The 26,337-nt window shown below is 40.0% G+C and overlaps 1 protein-coding gene across 1 annotated transcript in view; it reads right to left on the reverse strand.

Moving 5' to 3' along the window:
• KIF9 (kinesin family member 9) overlaps window positions 1-26,337 on the reverse strand; it is a 1,986,094-nt gene that overhangs the window by 1,156,054 nt on the left and 803,703 nt on the right. Inside the window, exon 6 of the mRNA XM_044066028.1 lies at window positions 10,170-10,262. Coding sequence (XP_043921963.1) covers window positions 10,170-10,262 — 93 coding nt within the window. The remainder of the gene's footprint in view (window positions 1-10,169; window positions 10,263-26,337) is intronic.

Genomic DNA, 26,337 nt, shown 5'->3' on the forward strand with positions numbered 1-26,337 from the left:
AATAGCTCTGAAAGAATTAACTGTTTGGCAATAATTTGTTCTGAAACAAATAAAGAATAACAGATACAGTAGTAAGGAGGTTGTCTGGTCACTTTTGGACATTTTCTTCAGTGGCATTTTCTTCAGCATCCATGGGACCAGATGACATCCCGGGCTGTGTACTACATGAACTACAAAATGAACTGGCACCTTACCCAAGTGTCATGTTTAATCATAGCCTCACCTCAGGGTTTGTGCCCACTGAGTGGTACATAGCTACAGTTATCCCACTCCACAAGATGGGATCCACCTTGGATCCTGGGAACTACCATCCCATCAGTCTGACAAGCCTGATCTGCAAGGACATGGAACACACTATCATGGAACTTATAAACAAAGACACTGGCAACCTTCAAACACTGGACTCCACCCAGTTTGGGTTTGTGAAGGGCCAATCTTGTCTCCTGAACCTAATTGACTTCTTTGAATCAGTCTCCAGAGCTGTGGGTGAGGGTAAGGCAGTCCACACAGCCTATCTGGACCTTGCCAAGGTCTTCAACACCATCCCCCACTCTGGAATCATAGATAAACTTACTAAGCTGGGCATAAATCCCTACATCACTTGATGGGTTGCCAACTGGCTTACTGACAGAACCCAGACTGTAAAAGTAGCGGACTCCAAATCCACCTCCAGACAAGTGACAAGTGGAGTACCTCAGAGTTCAGTCCTGGGACCACTCTTGTTTGGCATCTACTTCTCTGACATACAGGCCAACACAAAGGGACTCTGGCTAACAAAGTTTGAAGATGACTGCAAACTGGGAGCCATTATTGAATCCCCAAATGATGTGGATATTCTACAAAAGGGCCTTACAGAAACAGATGCTTGGTGCCAGAGTCATGGGTTCAAGCTTAATGCCAAGAAATGTATAGTTATCCCCTTTGGGAAAAAACATGTACCTATGAATTACCACATAGGTGGCAGTACACTAAACATCAAAAGTGTGATGAGAGACATAGGGACACAGGTGGACAGTGGTCTCACCTTCGATAACCACATTGCCACAACAGTCAGGAAATCCTTCTATGTGGCGCACCTCATCACTAAGGGCTTTTCATCCAGAAAAAAGGAGGTCATTGTTCCACTGTACTCATCCCTCATTAGACCCATTATAGAGTACAACACCCCATTTGGTATGTACCTCACAAGAAATCTGCAACAGCTGGGAAAGGCCGCAGAAATACCTCACTAAAAGAATCACGGGCCTAAAGCAGATGCCCTATGCTGACCATTTAAAAAAACTCCAGCCATACTCTGTGGCATATCGTCTACTCAGAGGCAATCTCTGCTTAACATACAAGGCCATGTCAAACCCTGAGCTGTTGGACATGCTCCACTTAAAGAAATCCAAATCCCTCAGAGCCAAAACCTTGTCATCACAATGAACAAAACATGCTGAAGGGATAGGTTCCATACTCTGGAATAGACTGCCCATACATGTCAAGCAGAGTGCCTCCTTGGCCCTCTTCAAAAGGAACCTTGATGATTGGACAGGAGATACAAAATTCACCCAGGGGATCATATCAGTCTCCCTGCTAGACAGGGGTCCAGGGAAGTAAATATTTTGGGAAGAAATATCCAGGGAATTGTTATGGCTAGGTTTGTAAAGGCCCTAGGGCAGATGACCTAGTACCAACCTAGGAACCTATGAACCTATAAGAAAAGTTTGTCAGAAACAATGTATTGGAACTTTTGAAGTGAGACCTCTGACAGTGTTTCTGTTATCTAAAGTGCCAGTTTGTGTGTGTGTGTGTGTGTGTGTGTGTGTGTGTGTGTGTGTGTGTGTGTGTACATGTGCGTGCACGTGTGCATGCATTCTTCCACAATGAATGATCAAAACACAGTTACTAAGAAAACAAGTTTAATCACAACTACATGATATGTACACATTTAATAAATCTTTTTCTGCAGTGGGCAAGCCCTCCTCCACCACTCACATTTTATGAATGTATAACCACATGGCTGCAAAATGGAGAAGGAGGAAACTCCAAAACAGTGTACAACATTGCATATAAGTCTGTACAAACATTAGATTTGACCTGTTATAACTGGGTAGTTAAATTCCAATCAAATGATTCACAAGTAAAATACTGGATAGTCTACATATACATATAAACACAAACACACGTGCACACACACACACACACACACACACACACACACACACACACACACACACACACACACACACACACGCGCACACATATAATTTACTATACAGCTGGCTCACTGCATTTACATGCACTGCATAAACCACAAGTGGTCAAAACTCATTAAATCAAGAAAAAAAGACAACAATGTTTTATATACCCCCATACCCCCTGCTAACTGTTTTTACCAACACATCGGGGAAAGGACAAAATTTCACTCCACAGTGTGTAGCAATCTTCCAAAACAAATGCTGGCATCCTGCAATGAACCATCATTTTGATAAAACCAGCCAGCTTCCAAAACATTTGATGTACCGAACAAGTGATAAAACACATGGAACCAATATACATTCCTAATAAGACTATTGAAATATTTTGAACATTACACAATTTTAACACCTGATCCTCAGCAAAAAGTGGACTCCATTATATTCTGTCAAAACACATTGCATTCTTTTTTCAACTTGATATGCATGGCAGATTCTTTCCTGTTTGGTTTTACATTTCATACAACTTTTGAAAGGTAATTTTCCCAAAACTAATTTCCATAAAATGTCTTGAATTTTAGGAATTTTCTTAAATCTCTCATACATTTCCCTTGTCACTTGCTTATAATATTCATTTAATTCTTTCCATAGACTTTCATAATAAATAGCATCCATAATCTGTTCATACCATAAATCCTGTATAGGAATATCATCTAATATATATTGAGTTATCATCCCCTAATTTTATCAGTTTATTTTCAAAATATATAAGTAGTCAATTTTTAAAGTTTACTTTGTTGAAAGTTTTTACATCATTCATAGATTAGTACTAGGCTAACTGCCCTTGCAAGCCATTTTAAGCTTAGACAGTTATACCTTGTGAGACTCAAACCCTGCACCTTGTGTTTGTAAGGCAAACACCTCAACCATTAGGCCACCCTCCCAACCCAAATAAAAAGCCATGCAGGTTTCAAACCCAGGACCCTATACACCACAGTCACAGCAGTTAACCACCAAGCCATCACTATTGGAGCCTCTCTAGCAATTAGTATACTTACTCTCCTTTCCCTTTGTCCCTGATATTCTGCTGAATATCCATCTTGAGATCCTTTCCCTGTCAAATTCACATGACTGTTTCTTTCCAAATGTGTTTCCTGCAACATTGCTATTTGCACTCTGCATTTCTTAATATAATTCAATACTACTTCATTTTTGTCTATTCATATATGGCCATTTATGTTCCAAGATAATATGGCTAGCATAGCCATTATGATAAAAAGCTGTTGTTCCTACATTATACATGTCAGTTTTAGAATGTGTATTTCCGACGTTTGTGTTCCATGCATGCACTAATGTCTGGCAGGCTGGTATTTTATACAGTTGTTTCTTCTCATTTCCATTTGAACCTATGTCACATTTTTCAATGCTTTTTGTTTTAATGAAAACCATTAAACAAAAAACTGAAGGGTCTATATTACCTTATCAAATGATGAAAACAGCGAATGCTCTCTCTTCGATCCAAAAAGGTCACCTTATACTTTCTCCATAAAATAGTTCTATCATATCATCATTTCTATTCTTAATTTATCTGGGTTTATGCACCTAGGCAGTGAGACATTTCTCTGTAGTACATTTGGTTGAGGACACATGGCTGAAGTGACATTCAGCTGCAGAGAAATATGACTGGCTTAATCATATCCATATCAATTTGAGTAGTTCTAAACTGCAGGATTATATGCCTTTTTAACAGTCATATTTTGTCCAGTAATAGTATATGAATTCCACAGAGAACATAAACATTTGTATCCCATAAATGCATAAATTTACCTGCTGCTGGGGTCATTCAAAAAGTCAAATCACAAAAACAGTATTTTCCTGTATTAATATTTTTTATCCTTTGGTCAAGTCACATTAAATGACAACCGATTCAACGCATTCACACTGGTGGTGATAAATGCTTTGAAAGGATGGTCAAAGAGCATATAGCATCTTGTCTGCCTGCATCTTTTGATCCTTTAGAATTTTCTTACAGACCTAATCGCTCGACTGTGGATGGTATATCCCTGGCACTACATCACACCTTGAACCATCTTGAAGACAAAAACTGCTACATACATATGCTGTTCATAGACTTCAGCTCAGCCTTCAACACTGTAATACTGCAGCAGATGTTGTCTAAACTAAGTCAACTAGGTATAGAAAATACACTCTGCAACTGGATCCTTGACTATCTGACTGATAGGCTCCAAACCGTTCAAGTTGGCAAGAACCATTCACAATGCATTCCCTTGAACACAGGGGTCCCAAAAGGTTGCATACTAATTCCACTTCTCTTCACAATACTGACCCATTACTGCTCTGGAAAACATTAGACAAATCACATCATCAAGTTTGCCAGTGATACCACTGTAATTGGCCTCATCAGTAATGATGACAAGGGGGTATACAGACAGGAAGTGATCAACTCACTAGATGGTGCACCGACAACAATCTAGCACTAAATGTTGACAAAACAAAATAAATCATTGTTGTCTTCAGGAGAAAGCAAGGGTCCCATGCACCCATCGCCATCAGTGGTACAATAGTGGAAGGGGTAAAAAGAACCAAATTCCTAGGGGTGCACATCTCAGATGATCTAAGCTGGGCAACAAATACCTCCAGCCTTGTAAAGACAGCCCAACAATGTCTCCACTTCCTCTGGAGATTACACAGAGCAAACCTCCACTTCCACAGCCTCATGATCTTCTACAGGGCCACGATCAAAAGCATACTGACTAATAACATTACAGTCTGGTATGGAAACTACTCATATACAGATTGCAAGGCATTAGAGAAGATTGTAAAGCAGGCCAGGAAATCTCAGGATCAAACCTCCAGTTCTTACAGGACCTTTACTCTTGCAGATGCTATGGCAGGGTTGTGAAGCTGATAAGGAACAAGTATCATCCTGCACATGGACTGTTCCACCTCCTGTCTTCAGGGAAATGATACAGAAGCATCAGGTGTAGAACATCAAGATTCAGAAATAGTTTCTTACCACATGCAATCAGACTGTTGAACAGCCAACCTTAACAATATCAACACTCCCTCAGTTCGTGAGAATATCATAAGTGTAATACGATTGTCTTTACTTCCGTAGTATTAAATAATTATATTTATCTACTGTAAGTCATGCACTCTGAACTAAATTATTGTTTGCATAAATTCGGGAACAGTGAATTATGCTATGCTGCTATTCTATCTTAAAAGTGGTGGTGGGTAGGTTATCTATGTGTGTATTTATATCTGTGCTGTCTAGTATTTCTTCCATTATATGCTTCTTTCACCCTTTTGTGAAAACTGTTTTCAATGCACATGAGCCTAAAGTAAAAAAATTTCATCCACTGATTCATTACATTTGTTGATCTGAATGACAATAAAGTTTACTTTGACGTTGTAATTTGGAAATTTTGATACACAGTTTCCAAAAAATATAAAAAAATGTCCCTTTAACAGTCTATAAAAAGACTTCACTGTAATCTGCTACTCTAAACCATCTTGCATACCAGCATTTATTTCTACTGGCATCAAAACTGAACTTACTGATGCCTATTGACCTTTATGCACTTTATATATCATGTCTATGACAATGAACGCTTCTTCCTAGGACACTGCATTTTCATCAGACATGTCAGTAACACCAATCATTTGTGTTAATTTATCAACCAAATGTTCTTCATCAGTAATATTGACAACAGTAACATCTTCAGCTATGCTGACATTCTCAGAAGAAGGTATTACATCCAACTCCATCTTATCCACTCCTAACTATGACCACCCTCCAGTCTGTTGCAGAGCAAAATGGAAATGGAAAAAAGTAGGTGAAATTGCCTGATACCTTGACCAAATTTCCCCTAGTCAGTATGAATAGCACGTTGGTAACCCCTGAAAAGAGGCCACTGACCTAGTAAAACTAACCTGATCAACAAAGTGTAAATAAAAAAGACCACAAATGAGCTTAATGAATACAACTTATCCTAAATAAAACCAAATTCCAGATCATAGCTTGCAAGTGGACATTGTCAATGAACCCCAAAAACCGTGTCTGATTCCTAAAAATGCTAGATGAACTTCAAATACACAGTAATTCCATCATCCCAGGAGATTTTAACTACCCATCAATAAAGTGGGAGACTATAACCCAAATGTAAGCTATTCGTAAAACTTCCTCAGATTCATAAACAAGTGCTCCCTGAACCAGATATAGTCAAGAAATCCACTAAAGGATAAAATATTCTTGACTTGAACATTATCAATATAGCATCTTTATACATTATCCCATTGGTATACCCCTTTCCTCTTAAAAAATACTTTATATGTACTAACCTCTTAAAATTCCACAATGAATTGTCAAAGTTGAAGTATAACTGTAACCCCCAAAATGTTGAAACATCTAGTGGTTATGCAGATAAATTATATGTTCACTTAGAAAACTGTATTAATTTGACAGTCCCTACTAGTACTTAATTAAAAATGGGAAGTTTAAGAGCAAACAAGCCTGATGGCAATACTATAAAAGGAAAAAGCATCTTAGAATATACAGCAAAACCAAAGTCATACAAACCAAGGGAAAATTCAAATAGTTATCTAAGGTACTGAAAAATGCCATCAGGAAAACAGAGGCATCCCATGGAATTAGGCTGAAATTGGAAGCTAAGGAAAATAATTCCTTCTTTATTACAACAGGAAGTTAAAAAAATAATGCCCAGCACTGCTTGGAGCTTATTCAAAATGCCGCTACCTACTCAGATCTAGTGGATATTGCAAGTATATTAATAAACAAATTCAGTGCCAATTTCACCTCCAATATATCTATACAAAGCCTGTATATACCAAGGACCTCAAACCACGCTATTATCACTAAAAAACACATGCTAAAGGTACTTTTCAAAACAAAATATACATCCTCTTTGGGACTTGATAGCATACCCGGATGTCTGCTGAGCAGCCCTAAACATGCATTGGTGGACAAACTCCTAATGCTATTCAACCTGAACTTAGCCATCAGCATTGTCTTCAGGGTATGGCACACAACAGTTGTGATGCTAGTTCACAAGAGTGGCCCCAATATGGACCCCGGAAGTTACAGATCCATCAGCCAGACATGACTCATTTGCAAGGCCAATGAAAAGGTCATAAATGTCCTGATAAACTATGATATTAAAAGATTTGAATCCCAGCATTTGGCTTTGTGAAGGTTAGATAATGTTTAATGATTCTAGTATACTTTTTTGAGCTGGTAACACAAGCTGTCACTAGAGCACATCCTGACCTTGCCAAGGCATTTGATACCATACTACATGCTAACTTAATTAACAAGCTAAATGCACTCCAAACTGATTCCAATGTAATTAGGTGGATAGCAAATTGGCTAAGAGACAAAATTTACACGGAGAGAGTGGCAAGTGCATCCTCAGAGGGCACAAAGGTAACCAGAGGTGTCCCTTGGGGTTCCATGCTAGGACCTTTGCTTTTCAGTATATACTTCTCTGATCTCCAAATCTAAAATATGGATCTGTGGTTAACTAAGTTTGCAGATGACTGTAAACTGGGTGTCATACTCAAATCCCCTGACATGCAGGAACTACAACTTGGACTTACAGAAGTTAACAGCTGGTGTACAGAAAATGTGCTAAAAATTAAATGATAAAAAGTGCAATATTAGTGCATTTGGTAAACAATCCCTTCATCCACCTTATAGTATAGACAACACCCCACTCTAAAATGAAGATTTTGTGAGAGACCTTGGAACATGGGAAGATAATTCCCTCTCCTTTAATCATTTTGTATTTTCTATGATTCTATGATTCTGTGACATAAAGGTATTTCTAAGATTCAGTGAAATGTTTATAAAATATATTTGTATCTGGTTGTAATTTTATTTAATGTTGTGCATTACAGCATTAAATAAAATAAATATAACATTATTCCAGTAAAACTCTGTTCTAAATAATGTTATTCTTTTTAAATACCCTTGATATAGTAGCTCCTATTGAAGCAATACTCAAATCATATGTAGATATTAATGATTTAACTCTTATTTGTATCCAATGTAACAACCAGATTCCTTATTCTATTATTAATACTGCTGCCAAAAATAGACATCAACTTAAATATAATCCATTATGAAAAGGAACCTGATAAATAGTGTGAGACACTTGTTTAACTTTTAGGGTACTAGCAGTATATTCCTTTAATAATATTTATCTAGCAAACTGGAATGCTTATTAAAGTGGCAAATATGTAAAAGATACAGCTTTCTCAATCTGGTTAAGTGTTTTAAATAAATAAATAAATAAATAAATTTAGACTCCATATTGTGGGATATTTTTAAATCTTGTATAACCCAAGAATGCGTGTGCACTTTGCATATGGGTCCCACATAATTTCTCTGCATCTCATTTTATCAGATAAGAAACTTCATTTAAGTCTACTCTAAATTATTTCACAAAACCTACTGTTTTCATAAAAGAAGAAATCATCTTATCCACATGTTGAGAATAAGAGTGCATTTAAATGCTACATAAATCTTCCTGTTTGGTTGATAAACTAGGGGATTTTTTTATTATTATTTTTTTCCTTACAAGGCTTCATAAGTACCTTTGAAACATGACATTTCTGTGTTCTATGCAGAGGCTGACATGGGCCCATTGAAGGTATTGACACTGGTCCATGCTGCTTCAACACATTTTTCTACACTATAATGATGAAGTCATTGGCAGAGGTCTCACAGTGAAATGAAATATTTAATAAGATAGGTAACAAAACAGATGGAGCTATGGTGGGCCTAGCTTTAGGATCAATGCTGATTTCTAGGTTCATCCACCGTAGAGCCCCCTATATCTGACCTGACTTCAGAAGATACCAATGTAGGTAGCAACAAAGATGTTAAGGTCTTTTCTTTTGGTAGCTCCAAGGCCTGTGAGAAAAAATAATATTCTGAAAAATAACTTCATATTTCTGATTTTTGGGAGTTGTTTAAATACCAGTGCCCTCTTCAGAATTAAAACTGCACTAGAATATTTGTATCCTTCCAGTCTTTTTTGGTCCCTTTGAAAGTTCATATTTTTATCTTCATCACCTTATCCTTACTCTTTTTTTAACAGACTTCTTTAACCCCATCTCTTACACAAAAGAAAAGAAAATGTAAAAGCATAGTTGCTCACAGCATATGAGTAGCAAAGGAGAACCATAAATATAGTTGAAATATCCTTTTCTTGATTTATACAAATCCCACATTATTCATTTTTTCTCTTAACTTAAGGAATTAGAAAGGGCTAAATAATAAATAATAAAACATAGTTGTGGCTTACAGACTAGCCATCACTTACAACAATAACAGTCTTGTGTTGTATTAGTATTTATTAACAATCTATAGAGAACATCTGAAGAAAAACAAAAAAATCTCCTAATGGTCATGAACCAATACACCGATAAAATTACACTGGTGCTGATGCAGAATGTGAAGCAGTGAGACAAGAAAGAAATGAAGAAACATCAGAGCAGCATTTACCGTGCATGTTTACCTTGGACGAGCAAGGTTTTATGTAATGCTGATGCAGGACCAATGTTGGTGTTTATACTGACAAAGGGACTGCAGATGAAAATTCTGTCCAGGAAAGCTTATACATAAGAGTGGAAAGCAAAGAGAAAAAGTTATGATTTACTCTTAAATTAACTCTTCCAGAAAATTAACATAGTCTGCTACAATGCCCTTTGTTATTCAGTTACAACAATGATCAGGCTAGTATTAGTAGAGCAAACCATCACACACAATAGTCTGATACATCCTTCTCTGGTGGTGGATTGACTTGATATGGCCTAAAAAATGGCTGACTACCTGCATTTTAGACATTTTGCCTTTTTAAGAACTTTTTAAGAATTGTGTTTGCATTTCCTTCTAAGTCCATTGCATAACAACATACCTCCAATGTCCCAGCCCAAGGTACTTACTCCAGTTTTTCCTAGGCGTTCTGAACCAGCTAGATCCACCAAATTTAATTTTGAAGTGACGTATTTGGCATCTGATAGTGTCCTAGAATGAGACTGACAAACCAGAAGAGAAAAATCATATGTAAAAAAATTAAAAAAATCAATGTTTATACTTTGTTATTTAACATCAAAATATATTCATTTAAATTGTAAAAATGCAATAATCAGATATTTCTGAAGGATTCTCTAGGGCAAAATGAGTTTTTGTCTTCCATATACAATTAGCTATACCCTTACTCACTCAGAGCACCAGATGCACAGGTACTGGAAATATTCAGAAAATGGAAGTAAATATTCACTGATCAGAAGAAATATATTTCACTGAAGGAGGTTGTGAGATTTCAGTAGCAATTATAAAAGCAGGTACAATACAATATTTTTGGGTAAGTTCAAGCAATTGATCCTTCCAGCTTAATTTCCCTTACCTACTCTTAACTGAAACTATTCATATAAAAAAAATCGAAAACACTTTTTCTTAATCTGATTTTGGAGTAACTGAGGTAGTTTATTTTATTTTTAATTACTTTAGTATCTACCAGTGGAGTATCTAGCATATTTGTTACCCGGAGCAGAATTTTTTTTAACCACCATCACCACTCACCCCCCCCCTCCCCCCCGCAGAGATTTTTTTCTAACACTTCCTCCTCTATGACAATCATTTTTACTAATAATCATGAAATGAAACAAAATAATGGCCAACAAGGAGCAAGCTAGGAGCAGTGATCAAATCCCCAAAAGACTCAGCCATCCTACAGGAAGGCTTGTCCCAAACAAATAACTAGTGCAAGAATGATTGACTAAAGCTAAATGTCAAAAATGGGGTCTATATTAGAACACCGAACGTTCAAAATTTTGAGTGTTCTAATATCGACTCATTTTCAGCAAACGCTGAAAATATCGAAGAAACAGAAAACCAAAGTTTTTCCTAGGAAAAGAATTAGGTTGTCCGTTTCTGTTGCTTCAGTATTTTCAGCGCTGTGATGGAAAGTTAAGGGTTGGGTTCGGATAAGTGTGCGATTGTGTGGATGTGAGGGTTAGGGCAGGTTAGGTGAGTTAGGGTTAGGGCGTGGGTCAGGTAAGTGTGCGATTGTGTGGATGTGAGGGTTAGGGCGCGGTAGGTGAGTTAGGGTTAGGGTGCAGGTGAGGTGACTGTGCGATAGTGACGGACCTTAGGGTTAGGGTTTGGGTTAAGGTAAGTGGATAGTTAGTGGTGTATGTATAGTTTAGTGTAGGGTTAGGTGTAAGAGTTTAGGTGTATGTGTGTGGATTGCTGTTTGGTGTGCTTGTGTTGTGTGTATGTGTTTTAGAACAGTGAATTTTTTCCCTAGGAAAAAATTCACTATTCTGAATGTTCGATGTTTTAAATTTTCGATTCATAGGGTTCGATATTAGAACACTCAAAATTTTGAATGTTCGATGTTCTAATATAGATCCCAAAAATGCATTATCATCTCCTATGGAAAGTTGAGTAAGACATTGACAGCACAACACTAAGAGCTGGCCCAGTAGTTCAGGACTTGGTAACTTATGTGGACAGTTTACCCCAAATTCTATTAGGAATAGATAAAGATGAAGCAAACATAGGGACATTCTGCAAAATTAGGAACAGTTTCAACTTGGTTTTAAAAATACATCACCCAGACAGAGAGATTAAAGAGTGCAGCATATTTCGTGCAAATACACACTAGTCATGTGAAGGAAGACTATAAACTAAGCAAACAATATGAGAACAACTTGCAGACCAAACATATTAATTAAATGCAAGAACATTCTGTAAAACTGGGTACAGTTATAAATGTGTTTCATACAATATTCCAATTTATTTCATACAAATGCATGCTAGCCATTAATGCCAGCCTTTTAACTAAGCACCAGTTATTTCACCTACAACACAGCCAGCCAACCCCCTCACAAGAAGAACAAAACATAAATATTCCAATTTATTTCACTCAAATGTCCACTTGCCAGCCATCAATACCAGACTTTAAGGTGAACAAATGAAGAGGATGAGTTCCTATGAATTAGCTAGCCATCTCTCCACCCCCAAATTTTTTATTTATTTCACACAAATGCACACTAGCCAGCCTTTAAAATAATATGAAAAAGATGAAGTTACTGCCATCTCTCCACACAAAAAAACATAAATATTCAGATTTATTCACATGAATGCACCTTAAGAGTAGCATTTAAACTGACCAAGTGAAAAGGGCAAGTTACATTCATCCACAGCATACCTGGCAACCCCCAAAAAAAACCGACTACAAATATTCCAATTTATTAACACTTGCCAGCTTTAATGGCAACATTTAAGCTGAGCAAATAATAGGTCAAGTTACTTTAACCCACAGCCCAGCTAGCTACCCCCCACCCCACCAAAACAAAAAGAGGGCAAAAGAGTACAAAAAAAGAACACAAATATCCAATTTCAAAATATTTAAACAAATACATACAAACACACACACACACACACACACACACACACACACACACACACACACACACCACACACCACCCTAGCCACCATCCTCCCTCCCCTTTGCAAAAGTAAGAAATAAAATCTGGTTATATTCATATTAAAAAAATACTTCTCCAATGACCTGGCTGATTCACTTTCTATGACTGATCCAGTTTGCCTGGTTCAATTAAAAGAAAATTTCCACTCCAAAACTCTGTACTGTACTACTGTAAATCTAGAAGGCTGCTGTTAATTTTAAAACCACAACTATCTTCAATTTTGTCTGTAGTTCCTTCTGAGAGGAAGAAAATAGAAGTTATGTTCTTACCATAATGTTCCATGTTATTTGTCTTCTTCTCGCCTTCTTCTTGCTGGATGGGTTCGGAGCCGACCTCGGCTCCGACTCGGCCACTCTAAAGCTCGAGAGTTGGTTCCACCGGCTCGAGGCTCCCCTTATATCCCACAATGCTAGGCGAGAGTTACCTCAGATCTCGTTTGTAAGCTAACCCCAGCTTATAATAGTAACAGTATAACTGTAAACAGAGTCCACCTCTAACAACAGGAAGAAAGAAGGGTGACCTACATCCTGAACCAGGAAATATGCATAATAGCATATGTCTAAGAAAGAGGTGGTAGAAAGAGAGGTCACAATCACAACTCCTCTAGGTCTGTCCAGGCCAGGGGAAGGAGGGTGGGGCCTTAAGAAGAAGGCGAGAAGAAGACAACTAACATGGAGCGTTATGGTAAGAACATAACTTCTATATGTTAAGTTGTCTATCTCGCCTTCATTCTTGCTGGATGGGACCGTCCCTAGCACCTTGTCCCGGGTGGCCTAACGGAACAGACTCCTGAGAACAGTGGAACCAAAGTTAGCTCTATGCCTAGAAGCTAAATCCAACTTATAATGAGAAATGAAAGTGTGAGGAGTAGCCCAAGTAGCCGCTGCACAAATGGTGTCAATAGGCAGTCTGTCTTGGAAGGCTAAAGAAGTAGCCAAAGCTCTGGTGGAATGGGCCTTAGGTTTATCAGGCAGCTTTTGATGTCTAATTTCATATACAAGGGAAATCAAAGATGTTAGCCATCTGGATAATGATACCTTTGAAACTGAAAGTCCCTTTCTGCTTTCCGCATAGGAGACAAACAGCTGATCAGATTTTCTGAACTGTTTTGTTCTATCCAAGTAGTACCTCAATTGACGGTGAACATCCAGGCAGTGTAATTTTTGTTCAGACCTATTGGAGTATTCTGGAAAAAGACAGGTAGATCAATGCTTTGATTTAGATTTGACGTCGAGACCACTTTAGGCAAAAAGGACGGGTTAGTTCGTAAAGATACTCTGTCCTTATGAAACAAAAGATAAGGAGGACGACAGCTGAGTGCTTGAAGCTCTGAAACTCTTCTAGCTGATGTAATAGCTACCAGAAAAAGAGTCTTCCATGATAATAATTTTAAAGAACAGGAGACTGCAGGTTCGAAAGGGGAGAATCAAAGAAGCAAGAACTAAATTTAGGTCCCAAGGAGAAGGAGGATTTCTTATAGGAGGTCTGAGAAGAAAAACTCCTTTCAAAAAGGCTTTGCAAAGCTTGTGGGACATTAAGGCAGATTCAGAAATACCCACATGAAAGTTAGAAATAGCTGCCAATTGAACTTTAAGTGTAGGGGGAGATGAACCTGCATGGAAGAGTTCAGCTAGAAAATCAAGGACTAATTGGATGGAAGCAGTGAAAGGATCTATGTCCTTTCCTTGAGCCCAATATGTGAAGCGTTTACACTTACTCAAATAAATCTTCCGAGTGGAAGATTTATGGGAAGCTATCAAAATATCTCTAACAGAGTGAGATAATTGAGGAAGCCTGGCTAAGGTTGGAACTGGAGGAACCAAGCAGTGAGGTTCAGAGAGGGAGGGAGCGATGAAACTGACCCGACTGATGGATCAAAAGATCTGGAACTAGGTCCAGATTCCACGGTCGCTCAAAAGAAACGATGTAGAAAGGGGAACCACACTTGTCGAGGCCAGTAAGGAGCAATGAGGATCAATGAGGCCTTCTGAGCGATAGCTTTCTGTATCACTTGAGAGATTAGTGGGAAGGAGGAAATGCATACAGAAGTCCCGGGCCAAACTTGGACTAGAGCGTCTCTGCTGGGTTGGCCTGGTAAAGGGAATAGAGTGAAATATTCTCTGCACTTGCTGTTTTGGGGAGTAGCAAAAGATCGCAGCAAGGCTGACCCCACTTGAGAAAAATTTCTCTCACTACAGAGTCTTTCAGAGACCACTCGTGAGGCATGAGTATAGCTCTGCTCAACTTGTCCGCAATTTGATTGGACTTTCCGGGGATGTGCGTTGCTATCAGAAACCGCTGAGAAGAAATCGCCCATTGCCACAGTCTGAGTGCTTCTCGACACAGGGGGTATGACCTGGTTCCGCCTTGTTTGTTGATGTACCACACTACAGACATATTGTCTGTTTGGATTGCAATCGTTCCCAAGGGAAGAGAGTCTTGAAGGGCTTGCAACGCTAAAAGCACTGCTCTCATCTCCAGAACATTTATGTGCAAGTGGCATTCGTTTGGTTGCCATGTGCCCTGGACCATCCTGCCCTGATAATGCCCCCCCCACCCGATCAGGGAGGCATCCGTTGTCAGAGTAGCAACCGGAGGAGGTGGAACAAAGGGTCTTCCCAACAAGAGCTGAGGGGAAGACATCCACCACATGAGATGATTTTTGCACGCTTGCGTGATCATAATGGTGTGAGACATTGGAAGTTGCTGGTATGACCATTGAGTAAAGAGCATCCATTGAAGGATCCGCATGTGGAATCTGGCTAATGGAAGCAGAGGTATGGCCGCTGCCATAATTCCCAACACTTTCAGAACTAACCTGGCTTTGATTCTGTTGTTGTTGAAAAGGAGTGATACCAGTTTGTGAATGTCTGTTATTCTCTGATGTGTTAGTCTACAGACATGTTTACTGTATCTAGATTTGCGCCTATGTAGGTAATAGTGCGACAAGGCGACAAAACAGACTTTTCGCAATTTATTGAAATACCCAGCTTTTGACAAAGCGAAAAGTGTAATCCCTGGCCATCAGAAGGAGATGCTTGGTGGGAGCTGTGAGGAGCCAGTCGTCCAAATATGGAAACACCTGGAATCCTTGTCGTCTCAGGTGAGAAGCTACCACTGCCATGCATTTGGTAAACACCGGGGCAGTGGTGAGACCAAAGGGCAGGGCCCTGAACTGAAAATGACTGGTTCCCAGCCTGAAGCGGAGGAATCTTCTGGAGCGTCTGTTCATTTTATGTGATAGTACGCATCCTGAAGGTCTATAGAGCACATCCAGTTTCCTTTGCCCAAAGGGGAAGGATGGATTGCAGCGTGACCATCCGAAATCTTGTTTTCTTGACTGATCTGTTCAAGACACTGAGATCCAAAATTGGTCTCCAGTCCCCTGTTTTCTTTGGAACTAAAAGAACCTTGAGTAGATTCCGGATCCTTGCTGGTCTGCTGGAACTGGCTGAATTGCTCTTTTGCAAGCAGTTTTGAAATCTCCAAAACCGCTAGATCCCTTTGAGCGGGTGGAACATTTGGAAGGGATTTTTGACTGATTTGGAATGCGAAGAAAGGGGATAGAATAGCCTTCGGAAATGATGGACTGTACCCATTTGTCTTGAGTCAGGGATAGCCAGGCTTCTGGGTACAGTGACAATCTTCCCCCGACTGCCTCCGAAGATGGGCAGTCGGGCAACATCTCAGGGATGCTGAAAGGGCTTGTCAGGGAAGGCTTCCCGATTGCCCTGGTTCTGCGGACCCCCCCTGCCCCTAGGGCGACGTCTACCATTGTTATTCCCGCCTCTGCCTCTGGCAGGGAAACGACTCTGTGCGTCAGGCGAAGTCCCTTGAGATTGTTTACGGAACCACATCTTTCTGGCCTTTGGGGTAAGGCCTAGAAGGAGTAGAAAAACGGACTCCGACGGCAGAAAGGGTCTTGCCATCAGTTTCGCACCTAGTCAAGGTTTCTTTCACTTGAGGACCAAAGAGGATGATCCATCAAGCGGGAGTTAGTGAAAGGCGTCTTGAAGGGTCCAAAATTGCATAGCCGCATCCAGGCATGCCTACGTAAGGCCACACCTGTCCCTGCGGCTCTGCTCGCTCCATCAGCCGCGTAAGAAAGAAGGCGCATGGAGGAGTTGGTTATGGAGTTAAGGGTAGCCAGCTGCGTGTTCATCTTATCTTGGAAACCCGCAGCTGTAGGGTCCTTTAACATTTCACTCGCTTCCTTGATCAAGTCCCTTTGAAGGCGAGTAAAAGGGCACAGGTAGTTCAGCGAGCGCATGGTAAATGTCGCTGATGAGAACATCCGCTTCCCGTACCTGTCCATGGACCTAGATTCCTTGTTAGGTGGATGGACAGGTACTGAAGGATCAGCTAGCTCCTTCTTAGTGGCAGCAGCTACCACCATAGCATCCACAGAAACTCCTTTTGTTAAGAACTGTTTGTCTGCTGGTGCCGTTATGAACTTGGAGGGTCTCCTGGGAGTGGGGTCCACTGAATCAGGAGCCGTCCATGCCTTCTTAGCAACCACCTGCATGAGGGGGTCAAGGGGGACACCCCGGAGGCGGAAGGACGACAGCCAAATGCCTCAAGATACACAGATTCGTCCTCCGAAGGGTTGAGGGCTGGCCAATTTCCCCTCTGTTTCAGGATCTCCAGAATGTCTGCAAATGAGACATCTTCAGAAGGGGAACAGGGGGAACCCTCAGCATCATCCAAATCTGTGTCTGTCGTGGTGGACTCAGGTGAGTCAATGTGTTTCCTCTTACACTTCCTCTTCCGAGGGGCTCTTCTGCCAAATCAGGAGAGGCCTCGGAAGAGGATGAAATCCCACAGGGGTTCCTGAGGAGCTGGCTCTCTGCGGTCCGGGATGAGGGAGTGAGTCGACTTAACCTGAGGCACTGTAGAGGGAGGCGGACGGAGCCGACTGTGGAGTAGAGCCAGGCTCTAACACACTCCGCATGACCTCGAATGCACCCCTGTCAGGCAGAGCCAGAGGTCCCCGCTCCGAGAAGCTAAGAACCCCCTCGGCACCGACAGTGATGGCTCGAGGCCGATGTCGGAGCCGAACTCACCAGCCGAAGCACCGAGGGAGAGGGGTCGGACAAGGGTCCGATACCACTCACCCCTCGAGCCGACGAGGAAGTCCGGCGCCGAGATTCTTCCAAGGAAGCAAACGGAGCCGGCGTCGGGGCCGAAGACAATTGTATCGGCTCCGTCGCTATCACAGTCTCGGTTCCGGCGTGACCCGGCTCGAGCTCAAGAGAGTCGAAGGAGGAATATGTTGATGGACGGGGCAGGCATCGACTGATGAGTCGGGCTCTGAAGCATCTGGGCCAGTGCCTCGGACTTAAGAAGTCGACTCACTACCCTCTGAAAGTCATGATCCGACAGCCTCGATGACCTAGAGGAGTGAGATCTTTGGCTCCGTTCAGACAGCAGGGGAGATCCTGGAGCCGAATGAACGGAGCCAAGAGATGGTGACCTGGACCTCTTCCTGGTTGTCGGCTCCGAAGGTCTGGTCGGAGCCGACACGGAACTCTACTACCTCGGCTCCGGCGGCGAGGAGCCACAGAAACTGTGGACTGAGACTTATCGGCTCCAGCCGGAGCCGATGAAGGCAGAGGTTGAGAAACCTTAGGTCTCGGCTCAGTTGTCGGAGCCGAAGACCTAGATGCCTTAGAGGGCTTCCCTGTTGAAACAGATAGGGAATCCTCTGGCTTGAGTAAGCCTCTTAATATCAATTTATTTTTCTTTCCTGCAGGACCCTGGGGCTGAAGCCATGGCACACAGCACAGGAGTCCTGCAAGTGCAAAGGCCCCAGACAGTAGACACAAGAAGTGTGAGCGTCTGTCAGAGACATTTTCTGACAGCACGCATCACACTTCTTGAATCGAAGACCTTTGCTTCCTTAGACATTTTAACAGGTGTAAACAAACACACACACAAACACACTAATTACACACTGTCAAGTTTAAATTATAATAAAACCACTAACTAGGATTTTAAAATAATACACACACTCCACTAGGGAAGAGAAAGGCCTGTAGGCCCAAGGGAAAAACCTAAAGTTCTTGAGGGAAAAAATGGGAATTTTTTTAGAAGGGGATAAAAATTTCTCTAAACTAAGGAAATAAGTAAAAATATTAAAATTAAAGGGGTTTTGATAGACTAAATTACACAAGAAAAAGTCACTTACCAAGAACCGGTAGAAAACCAACCTCGATAGCTGTAGCGGCAAACGAGATCTGAGGTAACTCTCGCCTAGCATTGTGGGATATAAGGGGAGCCTCGAGCCGGTGGAACCAACTCTCGAGCTTTAGAGTGGCCGAGTCGGAGCCGAGGTCGGCTCCGAACCCATCCAGCAAGAATAAAGGCGAGATAGACAACTTAACATCAAAGCATTTGCTTTAGGGACATATCATGGTCAAATGGGGTCCTAGGCAGAATAATGGATCAGACCTTCTACACCCCCTCCCACAACAATTCCAGTGTCCAGTTACTTAGCTATTTCTCCCTAGTTGCCATAAATAATGTTCAAACCTCTCAGTGTACATATTATTTTCTTCTTTACTTCTACAATTATTACAGATATTTGGATTTAATTTAAAACTTTTATTTAAAATTTTTGCAGGTTTACTAAATAAAACAATACAGTGTCACAATGAAAACAGACTTAGCACTAACAGCAAACTTCACTGCCATTGAAACAACATTGAAACCCACATTCAAAGAAAAAGCATCTGGACAGTGGCAGATAAAGTTTACCTTTGTGTTGTTTTCAAACCATAGGCCCCTTGCACACATTTTCAGTACCATGCATGCATGCATGTGTTCTTTGATTCACCTTCCTGACTGTATTAAATTATATTCCTTGTATAGTACAGCACCACTTATTAGAATATGCTTTAAATACTTAGTTTTGAACATTTTTCCAGTAAGCAATGAAACAAAACATATGACCCAATATTGACAAAACTGCCCATTTCAGAACATTTCAACTACAAAAGGCCACTTAAACTTCTGCCATTACATCCAGCAATACCAGTCAATATATACGTCTGCAGAAGTAAAAGTCATCTGAAGAATTCCACATTAAACAGATTTGTAACTAATGAAGAGGTTGCAGCTAACAAACAACTTTATATTTGTGTTTCATCTACAAATTCATTGCATGTTGTCCTTGAAGAATAAATTGCCTATGTTACAGTAAAAAAATTACAGTAAACAAATGATAAGCTGGTAATATTGCAATAAGGAATGGATGGCAAACCAACAACAGGTTCATAGTTACTAGGCATCTCATCCAAAGGAGAATATATTCAGGACTGCAGCAACCCCCCACCCCCACCCCCCACACACACATAAAGTCCAACACAGTATCAGCAATCCATCTACATGTTGTGGGAGTAGAACTCACAACATTCTGCATCAAAAGCAAGTATGTTACCTGTTATGCTATGACCATTTATTAAGCAAAACAGATGCACACTGAAATCGGACTTAGCATGAGGAGCAGTAAACCTCTCCTCCCTTGAAGCTCACAGTTCCTTTAAAATGCACTGAAGCTTACAATTGTGCAAATGCACTAAAACTCCTTTCCTTGAAAGTCTCCCAAGACTCGTTTATTGCTAGTTTGGTAGTTGGTGTCAAAGATTCAGACTCTTGTTTCCTGTAACCAAGTTACATGTTTTGAACCTGAGGAAATTTACTAACCTGCTTAGCTCTCAACTGTCCAGAATGTCCAGAGTTTTGCCTCACATTTTTGATCTGTTCCTCACAAAATTTGTGGTTTTCTGGTAAATCACTGAGGATTGAAGTTTCTAAATAATGACATACAATTGAATTTCAAACTTCATGCTGTTCAGAAAATGCATGCTGTCACAAATCATGTTATTCTAGCAACTTTCTAATTTTATAAGAGCAATATTTAAAATATATCCCTGTTTTTGCACTTTTGTCCCCATGTCATTTTAGGCTTTGTCCAGATTTGAGAGGTATGCCAGCTAACACACATACACACACACACACACACACACACACACACACACACACACACACACACACACACACATACACACACACACACACAAATACAGACACTTGTATTTAAATTCTGTGTGGAATGCCAAAAAGGAGTACGCAACAGGTGTGTGTGCCGATGCACACAGGGATGCAGAGACAAAAGGATATGGCTCTGGTTTTAGTTTAAGCTTTTCATGTTTTAAATGCAAAAAGCTTTTAAAAGGCATGATTGCACCCCCTTACTGTTTGCACCTGGGGTGGACCCTACTCTCTGCCCCCACATTAGTGCACCTCTGGTAACTTCATAGTCCAGGATGGGAGTCTGATGTACAAAAATGAGAATATCAGTTTGGATGAAACCAGCCAATAACTTATAAAAACTATTTGTTACAATCAATTTTTTTCTTTCAGTAGATGGTAAATGTTGCCTACCACATTCTATCTAAGGGGCTTCTCCCTGCCCTCTTGACAATGTAAAGATTATTGCATCTCAGGGGAAGTATATTCCCTCATGCAGCACATATTTTGACTTCTGCAATATAGGATAATGGTGCATTAGTCAAACTAATGCCTGATGTGCTAGGCCTACATTGATGAAAACCTACTGCAGGAAGATTATCTTGACTAATCTTACTGTGAAACCTGACACATAGCCAAAGGAAAAAAAAAACATTTGGCTAGACACAAGGGTACTATGTGGTAAGAGTTCACTAAGAGGGTTTATCATTTTTAGTAAATTCAGAGAGATAATGAGAACAGACGAAATGCATCACTACACATTACATGAATCCAGAAATCAGAGCGCCCACCACCTCCCCAAGAGGAAGTACCTAAACACACATCTTCTCATTCCTGATATAGGAGCACATTCACCCTTTGATGCAATGTATTAAATAACAAAACAAAGGGAGCGCATCCACTTTTTTAACTAGGGTGCACATGAACTGCTATATCTGTTTGGAGACAAAAACAGTGGCTGAAGTCCAAGAAGACAGCACTAAAGAAGTACATATTTCAGTTAGGACTTGGATTTAGACCTTTTAGATCACTGTTCTAATTGCTCTGTCACCAATTTACTGAAGCAGCTGAGATCTGGACTTGGACCAGGGCCTTTGCTTTCAAACTTGTAACTGTCTGATGTAACTCTTAATTTGAAGTCTGGTTTACAAAAGAACAGCTTGGTGCATCCCCTCCTTTCCTTGCTTGTCTTGCTACTTATTAATAACAAGTCAGGGAGGTTGCTGTTGGTGCTCCCATGGTGCCATCATTTGCAAAGTTATCTGTGGGACAGATGGAAGTAGACAACTTATAAAAGAATCCACAACTTCCTAAATTTAGATTTTACAAGTGTTTTATAGATTACTTTTTTTGTGAGATGGTACTCAGGCTGAACTTAGAAAGCTTTGGATAAATTCAATATGAATTCTAACTTTTTTACTTTCACAACTACTATTTTACCCACAAGATATTTAGTACACCTACATATCTAAATCATTAATTACGAGTAGTCATTCCAGAAAGCTAAAACAGAATATAGTTAAAAGTTAACTGAAAAAAACTCTAGTTGAACATAAAAAATGGGAGATTTATTGGATGAAATGCCTTACTTGAGTGATTTATTTGTGGAGAAAAGAGAACCTAGGCAACTAATCAACAGTATAATATGTCAAGTTAATGAAAAGATAAATTATACAATTAGGCCAATCTTGCATAAAAGCAAAAATAATAATGTCACTACAAAAGTCAATGAGGCATACAGCAGGGCATTTGTATTGTCTCTTTCAGTGGCTAATTCACAGAAGTAAAAGAATAACTACAAATAATTGAAAAAATAATATTGGGCAATGAAGAAATTGTTAATTGTTCAGGTCTAGCACTTATTTTCATCAATAAAAAAGGATTTACATTAAATTCCCTGCTGTTAGCTGATGACTGGAATGATGAATATAAGGTGCTGCTCCCTGAAAGTCACGTGTTCTTACTTATTATTAGCTATATATTGAACAACTGCCCCCTAAGCATAACATTCCTTTTGCCAGAATCTATTTTCCTTCCTACATAGTTGTCCCAATACTCCTATATAATAATAAAAAAACATAATTACAGGTTCTTCCAGTAGCAACACCTCAATCCTAGACAGCTTTGTCAGTACTCGTTGTGTCAGAGCTGCATGAAATAGTACAGTTGTATACGTAAACATACCATAACAATAGATGTGTGAATGATCCCTACTGCAGTAGTCTTTTAGCTTTATGGGTTATGCCCTGCCAAGGATATAACAGCTTACTAGCTTCCAAAGCTTCAGGCCACCTTCCACACACCCAAACCGTTTGGCAGCTGAATAAAAGACAAGCTTGGGCACTAAGACTTTTAGAGCTTCTTGCCAACAGAGAGAGAGAGAGAGAGAGAGAGAGAGACTCAACTCTGAAAGGGCAATGCCAGAAAGAACAAAAAATAAATAACCATACCCTGGCATAAATGACACACCAAAATACAAGTGGGATGGAGGGAGGGAGTGGTTACTGCAGTAGTTGTCCACTGACATCCAAGGTATGGAGTATCCCTTCTCCCTCAATTTTGGGTTCAGGAAAGAAAATGGAGAGATGGATAGTTTGCATTTAGTAAACTCGGATACCACTGTAGGCATAAAAGAAAGATTAGTTCTCAAAGAAACCCTGTTCCTGTGAAAAATGAGATAGGGTTAACTCACCATAAAAGCTTGCAACTCAGATACCCTTTTTGCAGAGGACAGAGAAATCAGTAAAGCTGTTTTCCATGTTAATAACCTTAAAGTCAGCCTGGTTATCTGATTCAAATGGAGCAAGTGTTAACTTCTCTAACACAAAACTGGAGTTAAGAAAGGCCACAGGACAGTAACTCACACAAGTATTGTAAAACCAGAGAACAACTAGCTTTGAATGGGTACTGGTTATGTTGTTAGCACCAACTCGAAAAACCTTTCTATTTGCTAATATATGATTTTCTAGTAGCAGACTTCCTTGCGCCCATTAGTACCTGCTGCACGTCCTCAGTAAACAGGTGCGTAACGGGAATTATGAACCTATCATCCAGGTAGTCAAATAAAGTTGATTTGCGTTGGGGTGTATCAAATACTCCTGTTCTTCTGTGAGTAGACACAGTCTGTGAGGAACCTTGTTTTAATTGCCCCTGGTCAGTTGCAAAAGAAGGGGGAACCATGGCTGCCTTTGTCGGAAGAATCTCACTGCAATAATCATGGGACATTCCTTCTGAATCTTCTGAAATACTTTGGATATTAGTGGAAAGGGTGTAAAAGCATGCAAGAACATTCCTGCCCAAGGGAAAGAAAAGGCATCTGTCTTCCAGGCCTTCTTGCATGGAGTCCTGGAGCAGAATCGTGCCAGCTAATTGTTCAGAAAAGAGGCAAATAGGTCTACTGGAGGAGCTCCCAACAGATGAATCAAATCTTTGAAGACCCCAGATCTAGTTTCCATTCATGAGGGCCTGCCTTCATCCTACTTAGCTTGTTTGACACACAGTTTTACACTGAAAGACTGTAAGAAGCATGTAGAGTGAGACTGTGCTGTGAAGCTATATCCCAAAGCTAACATGGCTAGTCTTCAAAGGGAGGATGACCTGGTTCCTCTTTGCTTGTTGATGTACCACATAACCTGTGGTATTTTCTGTAACAAACTGAATAGGTCCCATGTACCAAAGATGATTCAGAGAGTTGACTACCTTGATCAAAGCAAGCATCTCTGTTAGATTTATGTGCTAGCATCTGTCCTTGGTGTCCCACACAACTTGCACTTTTATCCATCCTGAAAATGTTCCCCAAGCAAAGTCCAAAGCATCTGTGGTGACACACTGGTTTGAAACAGGGATGGAGAAGAGGAGAAGTGGATTTGGGGATATCTGTTGTCTCCACTATGTGATTTCCCTTCTGACAAACTCCAGCACTGGGATCAGAAAAGATAAGGGGTGTTGATGCTGGGACCAATGAGACTTCAGATACCAGTATATCTTTCTCATGTGGAGTCTTGCCAGGGTATAATGAGAACCATAGATGCTATGAGACCCAAAATCTTGAGGTATTTCCCATAGTGACCTAAGTATACAGTGGAAAATCCTAGAAATAGATCTAGATCTAGATCTATTTTTTTTCTGTGGAAGAAAATCTCTTTGAACTGTGGTGTCTAGTTGACATCCCAGGAAAAAAATCCTGTGAAAAAGAGTCAAGAAAGACTTTTGAATGTTCTCTTGGAATCCCAACTTGTGTAAGAGATTTCTCATCTGAGAGATATTCCTGACACTTTGAAAAATACTCTGAAAAGATAAGTAAGTCTCCTAAATATAGAAAAATGTGGATACTCTGCAGCATGCAATGAGCTATAACTGGAGTTAGACACTTTGTGAATACTCTTGGTGCAGTAGATAGTTTGAGGGTAAGGCAGAGAACTGATAATGTGATCAGACACACAAACCTTAATAAAAACCTGAAGTCTGTATGAACAGAAATGTGATAAGCATCTTTTAAATTTTACTTTACAAGGAAACTTGAATGAGGAATAAGAGATAACAGGTTGTTGGATTACGTCATTTTAAATTTGAGTACTATCACAAACAGGTTTTGGAAAGAAAGAAAGATCCAGAACTGGTCACCAAGTATTTTCTTTCTTTGACGTTAAAGTCATCCTTGAGTATATCCCCTTTTCATCTGGTAAGGGGAAAGATGTTCTATCACTCCCTGGGACAGAATGTGATGAAGGAAAGGTAGAAACAAAGACTGTGATATGGAGGATGATGAACTACTTCCTGAAAAGGAGGAATTTTCTCCCACTACCATCTGTAACCTTGATAAATGATCTACAGAACCCATTTGTCTGAAACTATCTGTTGCCAAACAGAAAACCTGGAAAAAGATGGCCAAGAAATCTTACAGATTTCTTATATCAGCTTACCCCTTTCATCACACATTTTGATAAATTCTGCATTGGAGGGGCCAAAAGCCAAATCTCTATACAAAAGAGAACATAAATCTCATTTTAGCATCATCTGGGAGGTTCTGTGAATGCAACCATGCATACCTCCTCAAAACAGTTCTAGTGGCCCTAGACCTTGAAGAAGTAACAACTGAGTCATACAGAGATTATAAACAATGAATAGTAACTTGAACAATAGAAGAAATTAAATTATTTAAAGCAGATTTTTCCTCACAAGAAGAAACTGCAGATAAAGCATTCCTCACACTGTTACAGTTATAAAGAACAAGCCTTAAAATATGAACCTGACAATTCATAAGTCTGAAAAACCAAAGTTGCAGAAGCATAATTTTTTTCACTGTACTTATCAATAACCTTCTCATTCTTATCAGAAAGAGTAAGACTGGAATTAATGAAGTATTTAGCAGCAGAAGGATTAAATAAAGCTATAGCTGCTGGAACAGGTTTGGGAAGAGTGTATAAAAACTTAAAAGACTGAGGAACTTTCACATCCTATTTACCTTTTTAGGGGCAGCTGGCAGACCATCGTAAAAATTGCATACAGTAACACACACATCCCCCAAAGTGGACAGACCTGGAGGAATGTGTACAGTTTTTGGAAATTCCTTCTATAACAGCTC

This window comes from Protopterus annectens, chromosome 3.part0 (genome assembly GCF_019279795.1).
Source record: "Protopterus annectens isolate FY-2018-M chromosome 3.part0, PAN1.0, whole genome shotgun sequence".
NCBI classification, from domain to species: domain Eukaryota; kingdom Metazoa; phylum Chordata; order Ceratodontiformes; family Protopteridae; genus Protopterus; species Protopterus annectens.